The 22,022-nt window shown below is 39.3% G+C and overlaps 1 protein-coding gene across 1 annotated transcript in view; it reads right to left on the reverse strand.

Annotated features, from left to right (window-relative positions):
• Positions 1–19,639: 19,639 nt before the first annotated feature.
• The window catches only part of fam222aa (family with sequence similarity 222 member Aa), a 268,663-nt gene continuing 266,280 nt past the window's right edge, over positions 19,640–22,022 (reverse strand). Inside the window, exon 7 of the mRNA XM_068006030.1 lies at positions 19,640–21,998. Coding sequence (XP_067862131.1) covers positions 20,731–21,998 — 1,268 coding nt within the window. The 3' untranslated portion in view covers positions 19,640–20,730. The remainder of the gene's footprint in view (positions 21,999–22,022) is intronic.

Genomic DNA, 22,022 nt, shown 5'->3' on the forward strand with positions numbered 1-22,022 from the left:
TGATATCACCAAGCCAGACCCAAAAAAAGGTCTCTTTCTTCACCACCACCACCCCCCCACCAACTCCCTCCTTCACAATTAGTAGTTTCAGAAAATCTTATAATAAAAGGGGCAAAAAGGAACACAACAGACTACTTTCAAATAACCAGCAAGAGCGAAGAGAAACATTTCTCCACACCACCTGAGGAAGGGGGAAGCCTCCGAAAGCTTGTGGGATTAAAAATAAAATTGTTGGACTATAACTTGGTGTTGTAAAATTGTTTACAATTGTCAACCCCAGTCCATCACCGGCATCTCCACATCATGGCTTATTCTTCATGTGTGAGTCGAGACAGTTAAAGCAGGCTATTTCCCATCGATAGCATCAAAAACTTTATTTCTCTCTTAGCGTAGACTGTTACCAAAAAAGTTATAAATATTTTAAATAACATTTAAAAGACTGCGTTGTCCATTTTGTGCTTCTTGCAACAAAATAGCACCTTGCTAAGGATAAAGATTGCTTTTAGGGAGGAGGGGAAATGGAAAACTGCAGGAATTTGCAAAGTTCAAGGCAGATCCCAATAATAGACTGGTCTGTGAACTTCCTTAAACTAGCAAGGAAGCTGCTCATATCCCTGGCCAGCCACTGGGGACTTCTGAATACATTGTTGTAGAATATGGTGGTATCTCTCTTCACAACTATTTGTGAGATATTTGAACTACTTAAATGTGAGATTATCTAAATGTGAGATATCTGAACTATTTATGTAAATATGTTTGAGTACATCAAGTAGGTTAAACACATTAAAAGTCAGTTTAATAAGTTTAACACAATAATTAGATTGTGCGCATTCTTTCTTTGAGTACTATAGTGAAATTATCTGTCCAACAGAGGGCACCAAAGTATTGTCTTTTACCCCAGGGCCATAGGCAGAATACAAATCAAGCATTTGCAAAGAGGACATGATCCTTAAAGGCAGATTATTAAAGCTTAGTTACAACTCTCCACTAACATTGCAAGTATGACAAAGTTTACCAATGTTGGGTACAGTATCTTAGTGGTTGTGGTACTAGTACAGCAGTCCAAAGGTCATGAGTTTAAATCCCACCATGGCAAGTTGTGAAACTGAATTCAATAAATCTAGTAATTTGTGGGCTATCACGAGAAAAATTGCTGGATTGTTGTTAAAAATCTAACTGGTTATTAATGCACTTTAGGGAAGGTAAATTACCACCTTTAACACGTGGCTTCAGTCCCACACATTGTGGTTGAATCTTAATGCCATCAGGCAACTAGGAATGGGTAATAAATACTGCCTTGTCAGCATTAGTCACATTCCAAGAACACATTTTTAAAAATGAAAACTCAGTTTCTTCTTTCCTCTCAAGTAAAATCCCTGCTCTCAGAGGGTATTTGTAATTTCTCTAATTTCATTAATTATGATATCACCAAGCCAGACCCAAAAAAAGGTCTCTTTCTTCACCACCCCCCCACCCCCAACTCCCTCCTTCACAATTAGTAGTTTCAGAAAATCTTATAATAAAAGGGGCAAAAAGGAACACAACAGACTACTTTCAAATAACCAAGAGCGAAGAGAAACATTTCTCCAGTGGCGAATGTTATGGCTCTCTCGAAGCACTACATTGCTCAATGAACAGCAAAATATTCTCTGACTGATTTAACAATGAGTTTGTTCTAGCTGTAAATCGCATTTCAGAAATGTTGGACAACCTGTCAAAGTAATCGTATTAGAATACTTGATAACACACCAATGCCTCCCAGGAACAAGCAAACTCTCAGTTAATCATTCAGATGCACTGTTTTTGCTACCAAATACCATTTCTGTTTTACAGCCAAAGGATTAACATGTTGACTACATGAAACAAAAATACCAGCAGATGCTACAAGAATTATTGTTCCACAACAATGGCAACACTACACTGTTAGAGCAAATCAAACAACTGAATATAAAAGATGCTTTCTATGTGGTAGCTAATTACCAAAACCCTACAATAAAGTGGGAAGATACTTTTATTTGCAATGGAACTGAATGAACCCTGAAGGATCTGAAAATGGTTACATTTTGACAATGGGACACAATGTGGTGTGAGATGTACAGTGAGATGTGATGTTGTTCTAAGTAGGTTAAAATGAACAGTGATGATCCTGGATACTGGCTGTTGACAGATAAGGAAAGTTCCACTGTTTCATACTTTTCCATTCCTGACGATGATACTGTAGAGGACTTAAACCGAGTATTATGATTCACAACTGTCAGCTGTACAGAGAATCAACATATTCAGCACCAAGACTTGTGTTTATTGAGCACCTTTCACGACTTCAGGACGTCCTAAAGCATTTTACAGCCAATGAAGTACTTTTGAAGTTACTGTTGTAATGTAGGAAATGCAGCAGCCAATTTGTGCACAGCAAAATCCCACAAACAGCAATGCGATAATGACCAGTTTTAGTGATGTTGGTTGCCCTCCAACTGGTGAATGCCACAGATCATAAGATAGACAAATGCGGCCATTCAGCCCATCCAACCACTGTCCTTATATGAACAATGGTCTCACTTTCAACAAGAAATTGCATTTATATAGCACCTTTAATGTAGTAAAATGTCCCAAGGCGCTTCACATGAGCATTAAAAAAAAACTGACACCAAGCCACATAAGGAGGTATTAGGACAGGTGATCAAAAGCTTGGTCAAAGAGGTAGGTTTTAAGGAGAGTCTTAAAAGAAGGAGAGGTAGAGAGGTGGAGAGGTTTAGGGAGGGTGGCTAGGGAATGGAGTTTGCAGTGGGGACCAAAGACAATGGCTTCGGTCTTCCCAATATTTAGTTGGAGGAAATTTTTGCTCATCCAGTACTGGATATCGGACAAGCAGTGTGACAAATGAGAGACAGTGGAGGGGTTGAGAGAGGCGGTGGTGAGATAGAGCTGGGTGTCATCGGCATGCATGTGGAAACTCACGTCATGTTTTCAGATGATGTCGCTGAGGGGCAGCATGCAGATGAGAAATAAGAGGGAGCCAAGGATAGATCCTTGGGGGACTCCAGAGGTAACGTCAATACAAATGGAAGTACTTCCTAACTCATTTGACTAAATGACTCGCCACTGTACTTTGCCATTTTCACTTTGGTCTCAGTATAATGAGGGTTATTATATTAGCATAATATAATAATGGCAATTCCACTGTTGTGGAAACATCTCAAGTTCATGAGTGTTTCTTTAAAATGGAAACGGTCTTCCTTGAGAAGCTTCAGATGGAAGACAGCAGATGAGTTGTGATCGCTCATTGTCAATAGGTGTGAAAAGCAGTCTGAGGTGGGGGAGAAATTCCAGGCTTTCAAACCATTAATACAACACGTCAAGATACAAAGGCTTAACATTTGTTTGTTGGCTTACTTCTAAACAAAGTGGCTTTAAAATAAAAATAACTTGCATTTATATAGTACCTTATCTTATCCTCAGGATATGTCAAAGCACTTTGCATCCAATGAATTATTTCTTGAAGTGCAGCCACTGTTGCTGTGTCTGCAAATTCAGCAGCCAAAGCCAAGGTCTCACAAATAGCGGTGGGGAAAGATTTAAACTAGCTAAGGGGGTGGGAGGGAAATATGTACCCTTGGAAAAAGTGTAACTGGAGTGTCTATCTTGGATGGCTAAGTAAAGCAGAAGTTTTAGCTTCATTGCACTGCAATGGGCACCGTTTCAGAATAATTTAAAAGCTTAGTGTGCCGAAAGACTCTGCAATAACCAGGAGTCAAGCTGGGACTGGAAAAATGAGCCAAATCAATACAGGATCAGTGCCGCTGGCTACAGTCCACAATTGCAGCATTGTACAGGTGTAGGGGCTTCATCCACTGAATCAATTCAGGATTTCAGACTGTCTGAGGTCAGGCGATCCGCTGCAATAACTGAACACAGTAGAGGCATGTGGAGAGATAACAAGTCACCCAGTGTACAGCTGTCCAGGGGAGCCTAGAAAGTTTGAGCTGAGGGTTGTTAGTCCTTGGAAATTAAACTATTCCCAGCATCAGCATTAAGCATTCCCAGGTCAGGTATTGCAGTCAGATGCAAAGTAAAGCTCCCTCCACCCTACCCCAATAATATACTTCAATGCCTAGCTCAAGAGAACACCAGTGTGACATTTTCTCCATTTTCCATACCAGTTATCTAGTGATCTCAGTGAACATAAATTGGGAACAAGGGACTTCACAACAAAGTTGAGGTTGTGGTAGGATTGACTATCAAATGCTGATCCATCTCATCCAACAGGTAATGTGAGGTTAATTAATGAATGGCAGTTAGATCTCAGATATTTTTGATAAAATTACTAGCATTCCTTTTTTAAAAATACATTTGATGATAAAAACTCTTAACAGTTCCCCACTGAGTGCTGCTATGCAGGCAACTGTCCAGCAGAGGACACTATAGCACTAATTTTTCCTACCAAGAACCAACCACGTTATGCAAGTCCTCAAAAAACTGGAGATGTCCAATCGAGCATTTAAAGCTGAAAGCAGAATACATACCAATTTAAATATGGTCTGGCAGTGTTCAAGCTGCCTTTGAAATAAACTCACATTCCAGTCGGTCAATATAAGCAGCAACATAAAGTGATGTCAGGAGCGAACAGCTTTTAGACGTGTTCAAAGTGAAGGGGTGCAAAAGAACAAGACTCTCAAAAGCTAACCATTAATTAGTGGGCACAGATTAATCTCCTTTCTGTATTTATTATATAACATTTTATTCTACACAATATCAGTATTCAAAAGTATTTGCCATTTGGTTATGTACAGATAATCTGTATCTAACAGTATGCACGCAGACGTCATGAACAAAATGCTGTGATCTACAACACAGTTCATTTATAGTAATCTCTGAACGTTCTGCTTCAAATGCCAGTGACCCTCAAAGGGTTAAGATTCTCAAAGATATGCCACCACAGGCCTCTCAGACTAATCAGCTAAATTACAGTAGGCACTTGCCTAGCTAATAGTCCTTCTCTGTCCCATTTGACCCTGGCCTAGGATGCTGCCGTAAGCCTATCTAGGCTTCAGGATTTCACTGTTCAAGGACTCTGGGATCCTTTCTCTACTTCAGCAGGAAAGTAAGGCGCTTTACTCTTCTCAAACTAGGACAATAATCCCTCTAGTTGGTCATCTAACTACACTGCAAAAGCTACCCTCTGGCATCAAAATAGGACAAGCTGTAATTGTTAGTGACAGATAGCAAGCTGGCAGCTAGAGTTTGTCTCTACTTAACAAGAACTTGCATTTGTACAGCATCTTTAATGTAACAAAGCAGCCAAAGGCACATGACATAGGAAAGAAATTAACCAAATGGTAGAGGCTTAAGGAAAGTTGGCTAAGGATATAGTCACAAAGCTGGGGTTTGATGAGGAAAATGTGGCCAGAAGCCTTAGCGGCTCCCTTTCCATCACTTATCCTTCCCATTGTGCACCATATCCCTTCACCTTCCTACTACCCTCTTATCCCACCAACCCCTCACTCCCATCACTACCCCTACTCATGTCCCCTTGAATTACCCATTGCACCCTTGTATTCTCAGCCACTCGCTCTGCTGTTATTCACCTCACACTTCACCCTCCACCCATTCACTCCCCCCCCCCCCCCCCCCGCCAAACAAGGCACCCTCACCCTATTTATCTACTCCCCTCCTATATGTTTCTCTACAACAGCTTGTTAGTTTTCTAGATTCCACTTAATTGCTTTTTCTTCAAAAAAATTGTTAAAATTCCAATTATGATGAAAGGCATTCTGTCTGCTTGTCTCTATCTATGTCTCTGTGCATCTTTGTCTGTATCTCAGGTTTTAATTAGAATACTTAATTTTCTATCAACAAAACAAAGCGATAGATGAGTTTGCTTCAAAATTCAACTTTTTTGAAAAAATAAACTTAAAGTAGGATCAGGAAGGACACGGTCTCAGTTTATTATACTTTCTGAAGATTATAGAACACAAAACAAAAACTACAAATAGGTGCGTAATTAATGTAGTCTTAGCTTTTTCACCCTTGTTCTCACACACAAACATACAGCCTGTTTAAAAAAAATCCATATAAACTTTACCTGAATAATACTTTTAAAGTTTGTCCTCTAATTTTTCTTCAAATAATTTTGAACTGAGCAAAAGCTGTTAGAAGCTGAAGAAAAATAATCAGAGTCCAGAGTATAGACCCAATTTAATGGCAAGTCCATACCAGAGAATAAAGCAAAGTTGTCACTTGGAGTGCAGCAGAGTTGGCAGTGAGAAGCAGAAGTGCAAGAAAGCAGCAAGAGGCGCCACAGCTGAAGACATTTTTAGATGGGAATCAGGCAGAGGTGCTGAAAGTATGGCAACCACACCTCTTGGGAAGAGGCGGGTGTAGGCACAGGCAGAAGTAGGCACACCTAATTTCTTTAGAGCAAAATTCTGAAGCAAAAGATTTTTTTTTATATATATATGTAAGCTTGCAATCATTTGCGACTTGCTCAAACAACATGTCCATCCTTGAAAATAAATATAACAAAATCAATATAATTCCACCAAAAACAACAGCCTCTTGTACTTCTTTGGCAAGGATAATGGTACTGGTAAATATGAAACAAAGTCTCTCTCCATCTTAACTCATTTCCATTTATCTCCGTCTACTTCACTTCTGCGTTTTCTATCCTACCATACTTCTCGCTCTTTCACTCTTCTCCTTCACTTCTTCTTTTCCACTCTCCTGCTCTCGTCTTTCACATTGTGGATGCGCAGGCGTACTGAAAATCACTTGGGTAGGCGGGCCAATAAGTACATGGGAAGGAGGCAAGAAAAACAGATGAGAAACTTATAGGCTGGACCTTGCTGTGTTCAGCAAGCCTATTGTGCTTCCCGACTATGGCTGTGGTGCTGGCCCAGTAAGAAAACAGGAGAAAACCAGTGGGTGGGGAAGGACTCAAGTGGGAATGACTTGAAAATAGGTTTCATTCGATTGTTTATGGGTTGGTGCAGTTCAGGAAAAATTGTGGAGGGAGGTTGGGTCAAGATGAGCCAAGTTGCAAAGAATTCCTGGTAGGCCATTGAATGCAGCATGAGAGGTGGCTCAGGTTGGCCATTAAAGGGAGATCAGGGATCAGGTTGGTCCTGGCCAGGCCACTGATGTGAATATGGATTGAGTCAGGCCTTTAAAAGGGACCACAGGGATATGGTCAGCAGAACTTCAGCAAAGGCAGTAAATGAAGCCGTAAATGAAGAAGGGAAGCAGTTGCTCTGATTGACATGGCCTAAAGCCAATCAGGAAGGACCAAAGCAGTTCCAGAAAAATTGGGTAACAAAGCCTAATCTATCAAATCAAGCCCCAGCTAAGTCTTCCAAATTGAGCCTCAAGTTCCCAACACTGTATAGGTCACTGAGAAAATATTTTCCAGGGATTTGCAACACTGTAATTCTATGAGTAAGTGTGATGGTACAAGATATCTCTCTCAACTTACTGCCATTCGTATGATGTAATTTTAGAGTATTTAAATAAGATGTTCCCCGTTGCAGTGGTCTTTCATTCATGTAAGCATCCCTTATGAACCAGAAGCTGCAGCCCTGTTGTTTTCTGCCCCTGCAGGGAACTCAATACCCTTTAGGGGGTCACACAACCATTTCTAGTGCCCATTGCATTTCATTTTTTCCAAGCCATTTTGGATGATGGTATTATCAACACATTAAACTCCAGCTGGGTTCAGATATTGAATTGACTAACTAGATTTATTTACAAAAATTTAAATAAGTACAATATATACAGAACAGCACACTTTTATGTACCATGACAAGTAAATGGTCTAATCTTAAAAGTGGCAGTTAATTTGTGCACAGGAAGGTCCCACAAACAGCAATGAGGTGATGACCAGATAATCTGTTTTTTTGATGTTGGTTGAGGGATAAATATTAGCCAGGGAGAGCTCTATTGCTCTTCTTCCGAATAGTGTTATTCAATCTTTTACTTTTACTGGTAGCACTCTCACCTCATAAGTCAGGAGGTAGTGGGTTCAAATCCCACTCCAGAGACATGAGCACAAAATCTAGGCCGCTACTCCAGTGCAGTAGTGAATGAGTCTCTGTACTGTCTGTGACATGCTCCAGCACTCACTTTTGGTTTTATTCCACACAAACTACCCTGCTTTCCATGTTTTTGTGGTTCAGTTTTTGTCTGTCCACACACCAGGGGCTTACATGCCCATATGCCTTTGAAATGCATACAGTCCATGGAGAATTTCAAGCAGAAATGAAATAATGCATAATTAAGTTACCGACATTTCCAGGTTCAGTGATCCACAAGAGGGAGCTTTCACACCTTCCAAAGACTTCTGGTTTAATTAACACATTTGCACTAGCCAAACACCCGTAAGTCCGATGGCCATCTCAGACCATCTCCAGCTTAGTTTTAAATTTATACAAACACAATATATAAATAATTTCGATTTATACATAGCCAATTCTGCGTGCCACTACCTACATAATGACAAAGACATGGAATGTGTCACTAAGAATAAATATTTTATGTTTAAATATCTTGTTTGCTATAAATGTTACTTCCATGGGTTTATTTTCAGCTACCTGAAAAATCAAGATAGCGGCTTAAACTAAGTTAACAAGTCTTTTAGAGTGACTTGGTTGCACATTTCTTTGCTGCTTACTTGTGCCTCATTGGTTCTTTGATTGAGTTGAACTACTTTTGATTTGTTCATTTTTTCTCAATTGGATATACCAATCGCTAATTTTTGCTCTACAGACTCATGGTGCCTTTGAAGCCAGTCAGGTATGACACCCTTGAAAGGCATAAGGCAATGGACAAACGTGTGTAAGTTGCAAGACTTAGTTATATAGATATCTATTTACATGTCAGCCATGGCTCACTGGTAACACTCTCACCTCTGAGTCAGGAGGTTGTGGGTTCAAGTCCCACTCCAGAGACTGAAGAATCATCATGTCTGGCAGAGGTAAAGGAGGCAAAGGACTGGGCAAAGGCAGAGCCAAGCGGCATCGAAAAGTTCTTCATGATAACATCCAGGGTATCACCAAACCAGCCATCTGCCGCCTGGCTCGCCGTGGCGGTGTCAAGCGGATCTCAGATCTGATCTACGAGGAAACCCGCGGGGTGCTGAAGGTTTTCCTGGAGAATGTGATAAGGGACGCGGTCACCTACACTGAACACGCCAAGCGCAAGACGGTCACTGCCATGGATGTGGTGTACGCTCTGAAACGGCAGGGCCGCACTCTCTATGGATTCGGCGGCTGAACAACTCGACCCTTTCTAAAAAAAACTCCAGAGACATGAGCACATAATCTGGACGGATATTCCAGTGCAGTGCTGAGGGACTGCTGCACTATCGGAGGTGCCAACAATCGGATAGGATGTTAAACAGAGGCCACGTATACCCTCTCAATTGGACATGAACGATCCCATGTCACTATTTGAAGATGAGTAAGGGAGCTCTCCCTGACTAATATTTATCCCTCAACTAACATCAATAAAATAGATTATCTGGTCATTATCTCATTGCTGTGGACAAATTAGCTGCCACTTTTCCTGACAGCATAACAGTGACTACACTTCAAAAAGTACTTCCAAAGTGCTTTACAGCCAATGAACATCCTGTGAAAGGCACTATAAATAAATGCAAGTTCTTTTCTTTTACATAAAAGTTTTGAGAGCATCATGCTCAATGTTACTCTTTGTATAACAACAAATCACAACTGAACAATCTTGGAAAAAAATTATAAATGAAAAAGAAATCCAGTTATTTCTTGCTTCTTTTAAAAAAAATGGATCAAGATAACCTGGAGAGGTTTATACAGAGAGGGGCCAAACAGCTGCCAAACTAGAGAAACAGCCAACAATAGTTAAGTCTCTCACTGACCTTGGAATGTAGAAACCACATCATCATATAGAACACCTGAGCAGAAGCCTTAAAAGGGGCAGGATAGGATAGCAGCTAAACATTACAACTGTGCTCCAAAACCTAGCTTATCCATGTGCACATGGTGGGGGAGTGGTTTAGAGCAGTTACAGGAGCTAATGTCAGTGAAGGTGTAGTTAATACCCAGGTACTTCTACAACCATGACACGCCAATAGCTCCCTCTCAACTGTTTCCTCCTGCTCTCAAGTAAAGATAAACTAACAGAACAGTAACAAGAGAAAATCCTTTACAAAAGTTAATACCAAGAGTTTCTTCAAATACTTGATTTAAAAATGACTCATAAGAAATATGCTTTTACATGTTGCGGGAAAAAAAACCAAGAGCCTTTATGTGATGTTATTTGCTTTATTCATTTCATGTCAACCAATAATAAAATAATGAAACAGAATAAATAAAACATCTACATAAAATAAAGAGGTTTCAGTCCTGAGATCGACAAAAAATAAAAACAAAACTCTGCAGGGTTGTCAGAATAGCAATACTGGGCTGTGCCCTGTTTAATCTAGGAGCGATAGAAAGCATATGTGTAGGATGAGGGAACCATAGGCACATTCAGAGTAGTTAGTTCCAAGGCTAGAGAAGTTACAGCATTTAGTCACACTTCTTCAAATAAACCAGCTTTCTTCATTCACACATACATACACACATAATCCAACATTTTTTTTTTACACCTTATTTTCCTGAGGAAACATTTACAAAATATTTAAAAACACAAATATGGAAATACTGCAGGCTTTTATAAGCAAGGTGCACCTTAGGTGGTAATTGTGAACTTCTTTCTCCCCCCATTTACTTCACATGTAAAACTAGGGCTAGATGGAATGTGTTGTTCCATTCGCCCCCATGGCTGGGCAGTAGCACTGAATAACTATCCAAGGAACAAAATTTTCAATCACTTAACGTTGCATACAACCTTGCTATCTGTATGAATCAAAAGCTTTTAAACAAAAGGTTTACTCCAGTTTGTTATGGCAAACTAATCACCTGAAAGCTATTTTAAAGTCCTAATTAGCCTAGACCAAAATTTAGAACATGTTGATTAGATGACTGGGTCTAAATTTTTCATAATCAAATTTTTGCTCTTGTTTAAACTGACTAGAATTTTCAGATCAGATTTAAAGCAAAATTAAAAGCTGGAATAGAAAAATTAAAGTAACATTTTATTAAACTGTAACAGAGTTAGAATGGAAAAGTAAATTTTAGAAAGCTACCTACGAAGAAGTTGCGCCACAGGCTTCACTGGCCTGTAGCCATCTTAGATTAAAAGAATCATCAAGCAAGTCACTGGGATTTGAACTCATAATTTCTCAATGTGAGGCAACCATTCACAAATATGAAGGGTTAGCCCCCTCCCTGATGCCTATTTTTAATGACACTAAAATAGAAATGTGATTAACAATGTATAGCCTTTTTTGCTAGTTATACCAATGAAGAAATGTTCTATATTTTTGTATTTTTAAAAAAAATTCTTATTGCACTGTACTTGAAATCAATACAATTATTATTTCTTCCAAAAATGTTTGAAGATATAGCTGCATAAGCACTTTCCACTACATTAGATGATGGATGTCTGGGAATGATTACAAGGCAGGAAGAATCATGGGGTTCAGATGGCAAGGAAATGCAAGAAAAAAAACTCAACTACTTTGTAATCACCAGAACCCCAAGATAGATTATTGCCTTATAATAACTTTTAAGTACAAAAGATATATACTGTGAATGTCACGGGTGATTTTGCTTGCTCTTGGGTGGTTTTTTTTGTAATAGTGACAGCTCGCAACACCAACAGATTGGCAGTGTGCTTGTGTCATTGATGCTCAAGAATATTCGCACTGCAGGATAACAACTGACAATTTCTGCAAGTAGTGATATAATATATACACATATTATAGATATGTACATAATTTCTGCTGAATGTAGAAATCTAGAAATTACATTTGGTACTTGAATTATTTTTGATTAGATCTCAGCTGGACGAAACTGAAGTATCTTCTTCCACATCTAGTATAGTACCTGTACAAAAACAAAATCTAAATTGTCAAAAATTACCACCTACTCCAGGTAGCTATTATCTTTTTCCCATGCATGATGACTGAAAATTGCCTTTTTAAGTGAGATTACTGCAGTCTTTTTAAATTCTCTGCTAGATCCTTTCTTGCTCATGCTCAAAATATCAGAAAGATAGATATGTCAGCATTATTGTAATACTGTTTTAATTTTCTATTTGACTAGATTTTCATATAGAGTGTGGAAATAATCGGGCTTCAATAATGTGATACTTGCACTCACCAGTTATCCAGGAGGCGAATTACTATCTATCCTTTTAGAGCCAAGAACCAAAGTAACTTATCAGTTTGAGTAATTAGAGTATGTTTACCCTAACAGCTCCAATCTTTCACTCTTTCCCTGCATCTAATATTTGACTTGTTACAGCTCTTCTTCACCCCACTAGTAGGTTTCTAGACAACATCACAGTTGGACTTTATCCCTTTTTAGGAATACTATTCCCTGATTAAACTTTTGAAGTACAGCAAGTAGGAAAAAATAATTTAGGATTTCACACAAAGTCCTACTTGCTAACAACTTTTAAAACATTTTTCTGGCACTTGTTCCAGCTCAGGTAAATTAGCCCCAGAAAGCAGAACTTAATTACTTTGTCTAACCATTATTGATGCGGCCCTAATTGGAAATCAAATTTTCTGATTTTTTTATCCAATTAGTATGGCTGTGCCTTCAGCTTTCTAGGCCCTAAGCTCTGGAATTTCCTTCCTAAACCCTCCTCTCTTCCTTTAAGATGATCCTTAAAACCTACCTTGTCACCTGTCATATGGCTCAGTGTCAAATTTTGTCTGATAATGTTCCTTTAAACACCTTGGGACGTTTCACTACGTTAAAGGCATCATATAAATGCAAGTTGTTGTTGGGCAAAAAAGGGTTTGATTTCATGAACTGTTAATAGTTCCATGATGCGAAGTACTGCTAACAGTAGGGGGTAAAATATTCCTACTAACAATTGGTAGGAACAAATTTAGTTACTGATAACTGGATTTTCCATCATCTATTGATGGTGGTAAAAACACTGACAGACTACTAATTCTCTTGCTTCTTTCCCCACCCCCCACTTCCCAAAAAATGGACATCAGCTTTAGGGAGCTATGGCGGGGGCTCAGGGATTCAAATGGAAATCAAAATGATTTTCACCATAATCTTTTCAAAGCTAGTCAAACTGTTGGCATCAGCTTACCTAACCAGCTCTGATCACCTCTTTCTATTAAAGTGGCTAGGGAATCCTCGGTAGCAAGATGACCTGATTGTAGCTATACTGCAGAGCAACTTTTGTTGACTGTCAAAAAACAACAAATTGGGCCAACAGTACAAGAGAATAACTAACGCAAAGAAAAAGATGATTTCTGCAGCAATGGGTTTTTGCTTATACCAACTATATACTCATTATCACCCATGACGGTAAAATTGCAACCAATATTTTTTTTTATGACATGTAACACACTTTCCAGCTTTGAGAAACCATTTGTACAATTTGATTTTTTTTGTAAATTAACTAGGTGGAACTATTTCAAGAATAATTTAAAATTGATGACTCTGAATGAGTAAACTGACATTAAGTGCCGCTCAACTTGCACTCAGCGTGTTACACTTGATGCACTGAGTTTCAAATGAAACCAAAGCACTTGACATATGCAGCTCACTTTCCCCAGTTGTACACATATCTATCTACTTACCAGAGTTGGTCTGCTTGCCTGGGTGGACTTTGACTTGCACTGGTAAAAAGATTGACCAGATTCCATTCAGACTACAACTACTTCAGCTGCTAAGCTGGAGCTGAGAACATTAAAAGAATCTCAGATCCTTCCTCTTGGAGTGTGAGAAGTAAAATAATCAGTACGACTGTTATATTAGCAATTTGGTGCTGGATTTATGCTGAAAAAACCAGAGTGACTTTAGCACCAAGTTGCTAGCACATCAGCATCTTGTTCATTATTTCTGTCCTTGTGCAATTTTAATTGGGCTTCAAAAAGGATTTTATCAACCCATTTTTTTTTGAATTTCACCTTTTGTAACCCTATCCACATTAATATCCAGATGTTAAAAATGGCATAAATATTTGGGCAATTCATACCACGTCGTCTTTTCCAGCTAATCATTCATCCATATGTGTTCTATACAAAATTATTCCTTTAGCCACCCTTAATCGCATTAAGTATTTGGCAGATGCTACGAAGCAGGCACTATTCAACTGCAAGAACTATCAGTGAAGAATCTTCTATCTTTAAAAATTTTTATCTTTATGCTCCCCACCCATAAAAAGACCACAAACATGCCATATTATTTCTTTTGTGCAATCTTTCCAACTCCAGCATGAAAAGAGGAGAAAAAAGTGAAATTCTTGCCACAGGTGCACATTGCTCCTAAATGATAAAAGAATTGACTACATTTGCCCTGAAGTGAAGGGAGGCTTTTTTTTGTCTATACTGGCCTTGTAAGTAGGTTGCGGAGATGGCCCTTCCTCTCCCTCTCCTGTTAATCATAAAAGATGAATTCTCTCCATGACACCGTTGAAAATATTGATGAAACTGCTGGAGCAGAGTGTGCCAGGTGTGAAGCAAATCTGATTAGTGACTTGATTAGCAGCTCTCTGAGGACAAAGATAAGCAGGGGTACTTCTTTTCTTCCCCTCTTCTCCAATGTACAAAATCTTTTCTCAAAGGCTTTAAATTGAGATGAACTTAAAACAAATCCCATTCTTTGGATTTCATTCTCTTGCCTCTTCTCAGCAATTAGAAAAAAAATCTGTTTGTTTTGGGAGACAGGCTTTTCACTAGGCGAAGCTTCCTAATGACATACCATATGTTGCAGTGTCTCAACAGCTGAGGGAGAAAAGTAGAATGACGGAGTGCTTTAAGCAGAATCCTATTTGGAATTTAATACTATTATTCTAATGCACACAGCTTATTGTTTGGCCAAGGATACGCTTGCTCCAAAGTTGATAGGGTCAGTGCGGGCGGAATATATTCTGGATTAGCTCTACTGGTATCAATGAAATGCGTAGAGTCACTATCAGACTTAGCACAATCTAGCCCTTCTCTCTGCCCTAAATCTCTTCCTCAGAGTCCACTTTGCAGTAACAGTACCAGCCTGTCAGGAGGAGACAATTTTATTTGTCTTCCTTGATAATTCTAGTTTGTATCCACTCACTCACTCAGCTGCTCTGAACTGGTGGTAACGAGCATCTACTGAACCAAGTTCTTATTCAAGCAGACTTCAACTTACTACAATTAAGATTTTCTTTTCATGCATCAATTCAGCCAGTTTAGAGCACTTTCCTAACAAAGCTAGGAGGTAAGAGTTGACAACACTAGAAAATAGGACATTTTTGTTTCCACATCTAGTGTAAGGTTAGACAAATTGCAGTTTTAATTTTGGCATCATTACCAGCTTGTTTTGGTTTACTAATGATGCTTAGCTCCAGTGTCATAACAAAGAGGCAATGCCCTGTCACTAACCCACACACTTATAGGCACAGTATATGTGCATAAGGACATTACAGGATAATGTGGGCTAATTAAACAATCACCTTAGAAAACATACTGTTTGTAAGTGGAATTGACAGAATACATCCACTAGGGGTCATTCTTGTTTTAATAAATTACTAATTTCAGTCAATTAGAACCAGTTTAGTTGGAGTACAGTCCAAAGATTTTTGATAATTGTCACCTAAAAAATTCTTAATCTAACTTACTACCACTATGGTGATACCAGCAATATTCAAAACTTCTATCAATACCACTGAGACCATTTTATTTTATTATACAGCAACATGCCTACACTGATAATCACTTGCAGGGTAGAATTGCGCAGATTATAGGTGCCAAGGAGCAGGATTCGGATGGTCTTGTTTCACTCTTCTCCCCCAACTGTCCAAGCACTCCATTAGCTTGCTGAAGACTACTGACATTAAAGGAGGTCAAGAGAAACTATGCACTCGGTCTGAGCCCCCAATCCCAAAGAGTTCTTATTTGTGGGATAGTGAAAAGTGGAAAAATTACTACAATTTTGGAGGTTAAGGTTCTGATGAATTTTCCATTATGTTACCATAGGACACTCAGTTCAATAACGAATGGCTGTGCCAGTTTTTCTCCAACATCACATTTCAAATAAGACATTCAGATATTGTGTGGGAGGTAAGCTCCTGTTTGTTTCAGCATGGGAGAAAAACAATGTGGTGAGGGGAGGGGAAGAGAGGGTACTTAAAAACAAAATGTTCTGAATAAGTCAGTGTATTTTTGTAAACAAGGAGTTTATAATGCTTCATACTTTGCTACAGAATACTTAATTTTGGTTAGAGTGTTTACACCTAGCATTGCTGGCTATAAAGGGTTGGGTGGAAGAAGAGAGATGTGTTTTTGTTTTGCTAGCACTGTACCAAATACTGATAAAGATCAGACTTGTGCAAATACATAACTGATCTAAACACAATGATAGCCAGAGTATAATTCATGTGTCCCATTCCCATAGCCTCCAATTCTAGATTGATTCTGATCCAGCCATGACAACTACCTATGTATTTAATCACATTTGATCTGCAGGAAACAAAAAGTAACATTTGCAAAATAATGCATAACATTCTGTACATAAACAGAACCAATATGAAGCCACACACATTCACTTTGAAACTAATGGGCTGGTCAACACTGATTGAGAAAAATTTGCCTTACAACTTATATAATTTCTTACTGCACTAAACATTAACCCGGTAAAGTGCAGACTGGCACATTAGTTTAGGAATCCACTCCAATGCTAGTATTTTGGAAAATGCCAAAGATGCAAAAGATTATCATTTGACATTGATTGAGATGAGGATGTCAATATTAAGAAATGGGAGTGTTCTTAATTTTTACATCCATGGTCAGCATCATGCTCTCCCAGGTCAGAGTGAAGCTTCATTTATTCTGCCCAAGCCCAAGGCTTAGAGGAGCGTTTCTGATATTTCTGTTTCCTACACAACTAACTGAATTCCAGAATATTTTGGATTGTGGGTTTGTGCCTGAGAAATTAGATTATGTCCCAAACTGATTTCATATAGGGCCCTGATGGCCAGTAGAGAGAGCAGGCTTTTAGCCCATAACGCGACTGAACTCAGACCCCGGTCCCAGAGGTGAAACGACAGTGTATAAATTGACCATCCCATCTAGTCTCTTTACATGAGAGATTAACCCGGTCATCCATCCCAGAATCTATTCAATATGACAACAAAAAAAAACTATTACAATGCTTTGTAACTGCTGAGTTCAACAGTTATTTTCACTGCCTGGTAACAAATGATCACAATTAAAATCACACCCCAAGTGTGTACCACCATGTATACTTAACTGCTATAAATGTCAAATGTACCTGCATACCATTACTATTCATGTGAAAATCAATTGGTTTAATGCCCAAAAATGCTTTCATGTACCCTCACTCTTTCCTCTCATCAGCTTTTCTTAAGCCGGAACATAAACGTTCTTGGTGTCACATTCCTTTATGTCTCTGTACAATTACTCCCATTGTGCAATTTGAGATAAATATATTTCGCCGTTTCTATTTTTCTCTCTTTCCCCCCACCCCAAATAAAGGCTAGATACACAATCATGTGTGCACATTGGATAAAACAGAACTAGTGAATATACAGATATTTAAAGCAACTAATGAAATAAGATTAACACAATAAGTATCTATAAGCAGAACTAGAACAAATGGACCTTAAAAGCACAACCTGCAAAACCCTGTACTGTCTGAAAGCACCGGAAATATTTGCTGCATGTGCTCTCGTGTGAGTTGTTCAGCAAATTCATGTGCAAGTCAATTCAAATAAACACACCTAAGTTGAGTACCTGGCTTCTAGACTGTGAATTCAATAGTGAAGTGCTCTTAACTTCGGTGGTTGAATTTCATTGGTTCTTAGTAAGGCTGTTATATAGAGGACTAGCTCGCAAGCCTGGGGAGTATTCGTAGGTTATTACGAAGTTTATTGTCATTTCTTTCCCAAAACCCCAAAATTATAAAAAGGAAAGATTACTGAATACAAGATCAAAATTGTGGTGTAGTTATACAATGCAATAACACGTAGTATATAACGGAGGGAATCCAAGGAATTACATTAATCACATCACAAGGGTGAACCTTTTAAGGCCACAACTCCAAATGTATAAATAAAGAATACATCAAGATGTGATGTATCGTCATGAAATATGACAGATATTTTGGATGCTGCTATGTAAACAGAAAATGCTGGAAATACTCAGTAGGTCCATCAGCATCTGTAATAAGAAACAGGAAGGATAATGTTCAGGCTGTAGACCCTTTGTCAGAATTGTTCTGATGAAACGTTTATACTGAAACTTGAATTTTCTTTTTACAGATGCTGATTATACTTGCTGGTTTCAGTTTTTTCTTTTTCTTTCTTTCAACAAGCTGTGAGATAGCAGCACCCAAATATGACTAAGGCAGTGGATATTCAGATTGAATCAAGCAATTAAAAGTTGATATTCCAACCCTCAAGGATTTGGGGCTGGGGGGTGACACAAGAGAGATTGGAAAGGAAAGGAAAAGATACAACCATCCAACTCTTCTTTGATTTCTGCTTCCCATTGGCCTATGAGACACTAAAAGAACAGACGTGGATAAATCTGCAGCTTACTGTTCCTCATTCTCTGGGTTAAAGGATGTAGCATAATAATGTGAGGATGATGACAAGGAAAAAAAATAGTAACTCGGTGTGGCGGGTGGGGGGGAAAAGAGAGAAATAGAAAACTGGAAGGGAATCTCAGAGCCTGTTGCTCAACACCAAATTAAATCTGAAGTATGATAATTGATTATAGGTAGCCTTAATCTGGACACCAGATAATTTGAGACTCTATAGGGTTGGAATTCCTCCTGTGGTAAGATGCTTTATACACTACAGAACACCCTGTTTTGTAAATGTCTTTTTTTTTGCTAAAATTGTCAACTGGAGGAATTTCAACCCGATAATATCAACAATAAATTAACATTAAAGCTTCTATAGTCCAAAGCAATTTCCCAGGCATTAAATGGTACAGTAGATAAAAGGCTATGCAATAGCAGAAGTGACCTAAAAACTTCTACATCACAGAAGATGTTGAACAGTTAGAAGAAAATTTTTGCTCCAACAATAAATTGGGAACTGTACTGAGATTGCAAGCTACAACTTTTTACAGTGCTTCAACTTTTGGGGAAAAGAAAAAGTGATTAAAATACAATCTGTCAAGATGAATTTGACTAATTTGGTTAAGCAGAAACCTGTTTTTCACAAGTGCAGTTCAATTATAAAATTGAAAATTGTCAGTTTGGAAATAAGAACATTTAATAATGTTCATTTGATCACCAAAGCCGAATGATTGGTAGTTCAAATGTAAGACCTAGCCTTACTATTTCCCTTCCTGTCATTATAACGTAGCTGCTGAGTGGTAGCTAGCTGGTTTTCCAAGGAGGGTGGGGAGGGAGGCTACACTTTTTAAAAATATCAATGGCCTTTTGAGTCACCGCAAACCCTGGTCATGCAGCACTTAGTAGCTAATTGAAGAATAACGTTGGCAAGGAGCAGAAGCAACAACTGGACAGCAGTACATGTTATTTTATATTGGGGTGGTGTGGGACCGGTGGGGGGGGGGGGGGGGGGGGGGGGGGAAGAGGGGGGTGGGAGAGGAAAGATGAAACACCATCTAGTGGTCCATGGTGGTATTATAATGACATCTACAATGAATAATGATGTAGGCTTGACTACTTGCAGCCATTTTGCATGGCCTGCTATAATTTTACAGCTGCCATCAGATAATAGTATTTGCTACAGCAGCACTCAATCTCGGTGTTCTGCATTACTTAAAGTTTAAAAAACAGCCAGTATATGACAACCTGCTTTTGTAGGAATGTGCTCTTACAAACTCATTTACACCTAATGGGTTTTCTAGTCCTATGGAAAGAACAGCAATAATGTGTAGAGTATTCTTTTGAGTGCATTTATCAATACTATCAACCCTTGCACCTTCTCACAGCTTGCTATGCTATTTTAGCACAAATGTGGGCATATAGTATATTTCATTACAAAAAATGTTAAAACTAGCAATTCCCTCAAGTGAAATTACTTTAACCTTTTTCTAAACTTAAGGAAAAAAGTTATTTCATTTTTAGCAGCCAACACAAATTTAAAAATCAAACAAAAATTAAAGAATTAGGTTCAAGTTTTCCAAGTTACTTTCTTTTATAATATTCTGGACCGTCCCCACTTTTATCTTTATTCCGACACAGTGCAATAACGACTCTCCACTAGGATTTAGGCAGTAGCTCATTTTTTTGTAACCACGGCAAGGATGAAGATGACAATGACGAAGCGACAATGGCAAGGATCTCGGGACCACGTGTTCACAGAATTCAGCGCAGGATTGGAATTTTAAAATTTTTCTGCATGCAGACCCATCAGCACACATGGCAAAGCTTTCTGCACATTTCCGCTAGCAACTTGCCCTCTGATGTCCAATGCTAATCCCTATTTTATTGTAATTTTGTAAAAATTGCCATCTTTCATCATTACCACCAGTAGATTCTATACTTTTGTCCAACCCAAACTCATTCCAGCATCTCATAATCCCTGGAGCATTTTAAACACTCCACTTCATTTGCCTTTGACCACAGTATTGAGGCTGGAGGCTTCTGTGTTTATTTCGAACAGATTTAACACCATCATCCTATCTTTTCCAAACAGCAGTACTCTCTATCTGTAAACGGGTAGTCGAATGTGAGCATTTTGGTGGTCCAACAATCGAGGTACTGACACAGTCTCGTATCCTTTACCCAACATTTGCTCTTTAATGCAGGGAGGGTGAATGTCATTAATCAAGTACTCCAGTGACTGCAGACTACTGCTTAGGATAGAGGTATTACATAGCGTTCTACTGGAGACACTGGTGAGCCCATCCGAAGGGTGAACAACAAGGTCGCGGTGGCCATTTGTGAGGTCCTGCGGGTTATAACAGTCGCTGTCAGGTGTCACCAGCACGCTGTTCCAAGGGGCAGCCAAATACTGCCCTGTTGAAAAATTGCAGTGCATGCCAACACAGTTCAAGGGAGATGAAGGGACTTTTTCAATAGTAGGTGCCAAGGTGTACGGTCGTGGGACACCACAAACCTCTGGTGATTTACTTATTACTCCCCCCCCGCCACTGCCCGAGTACATACGGATCTGTTGTTTCTGTTGCCACAGCAAATAATCCATTCCATCTGGGTAGGCCCCAGGTTTCGGTCCTGCTGCAGAAGTTAAACTTGAAGCAACTGCCAGCTCTGCTCCTCCACGGCATTCAGGTACAACAGTTCCAGCATACACCACACTTCCATTAACCATGCTGGTAAAACCATTGACTGTATTGCGGCTGGCCACTGTGGCTGGGCTTGGATTGGTGACAATGGCACCCTGACAAACAGCAGCTGAAACCTGTTGTGATGCCTGAGCCTGGCATTGCTGGTTGATCTGGTAGATGATACTTTGAATAGAGGGGAGATTTGACTGCTGCAGAGCCAGGCTTCGCCCTCCTATTGGAATAACAGATGTGGCAACAGTCACATTAGGTGGAACAGGCCCCTCCAAAGATTTCTGGCTGCTGTGGTAACTTATCTGCCCAGTACACGATTGACTCTGCGCTAAAGTGCTTGGCACCGGGTAGGGTCCAATGTTGCCATTTCCGACTTGTGCTGGGGACATCCGCGTCCTCTTGCCATCTGAATTTTTCACCACACTTTTGCTGTGTACCTTCACAATAGCTAAAAGACCCTGATATCCTCCAGAGTGTATAGGGTATGGGCTGTAGCGTTGTCCCGTTGTGTCATAGCCATTTACAGTCCTGTTAAGGTGCTTATGTTGAGGAACCCTGATATTTGTAGGAAAGATCTTGATTGTTAGTGGACTGTTAGCCACCTTCTGGGCATAAGCATCAAGTTCAGCTGGACTAGGATACCTTGGAGAATGTGTGGATGTGACCGTCTCACCTGAAACAAAGTACAATATACAAA

Source organism: Heptranchias perlo, chromosome 25 (assembly GCF_035084215.1).
Source record: "Heptranchias perlo isolate sHepPer1 chromosome 25, sHepPer1.hap1, whole genome shotgun sequence".
NCBI classification, from domain to species: Eukaryota; Metazoa; Chordata; class Chondrichthyes; order Hexanchiformes; family Hexanchidae; genus Heptranchias; species Heptranchias perlo.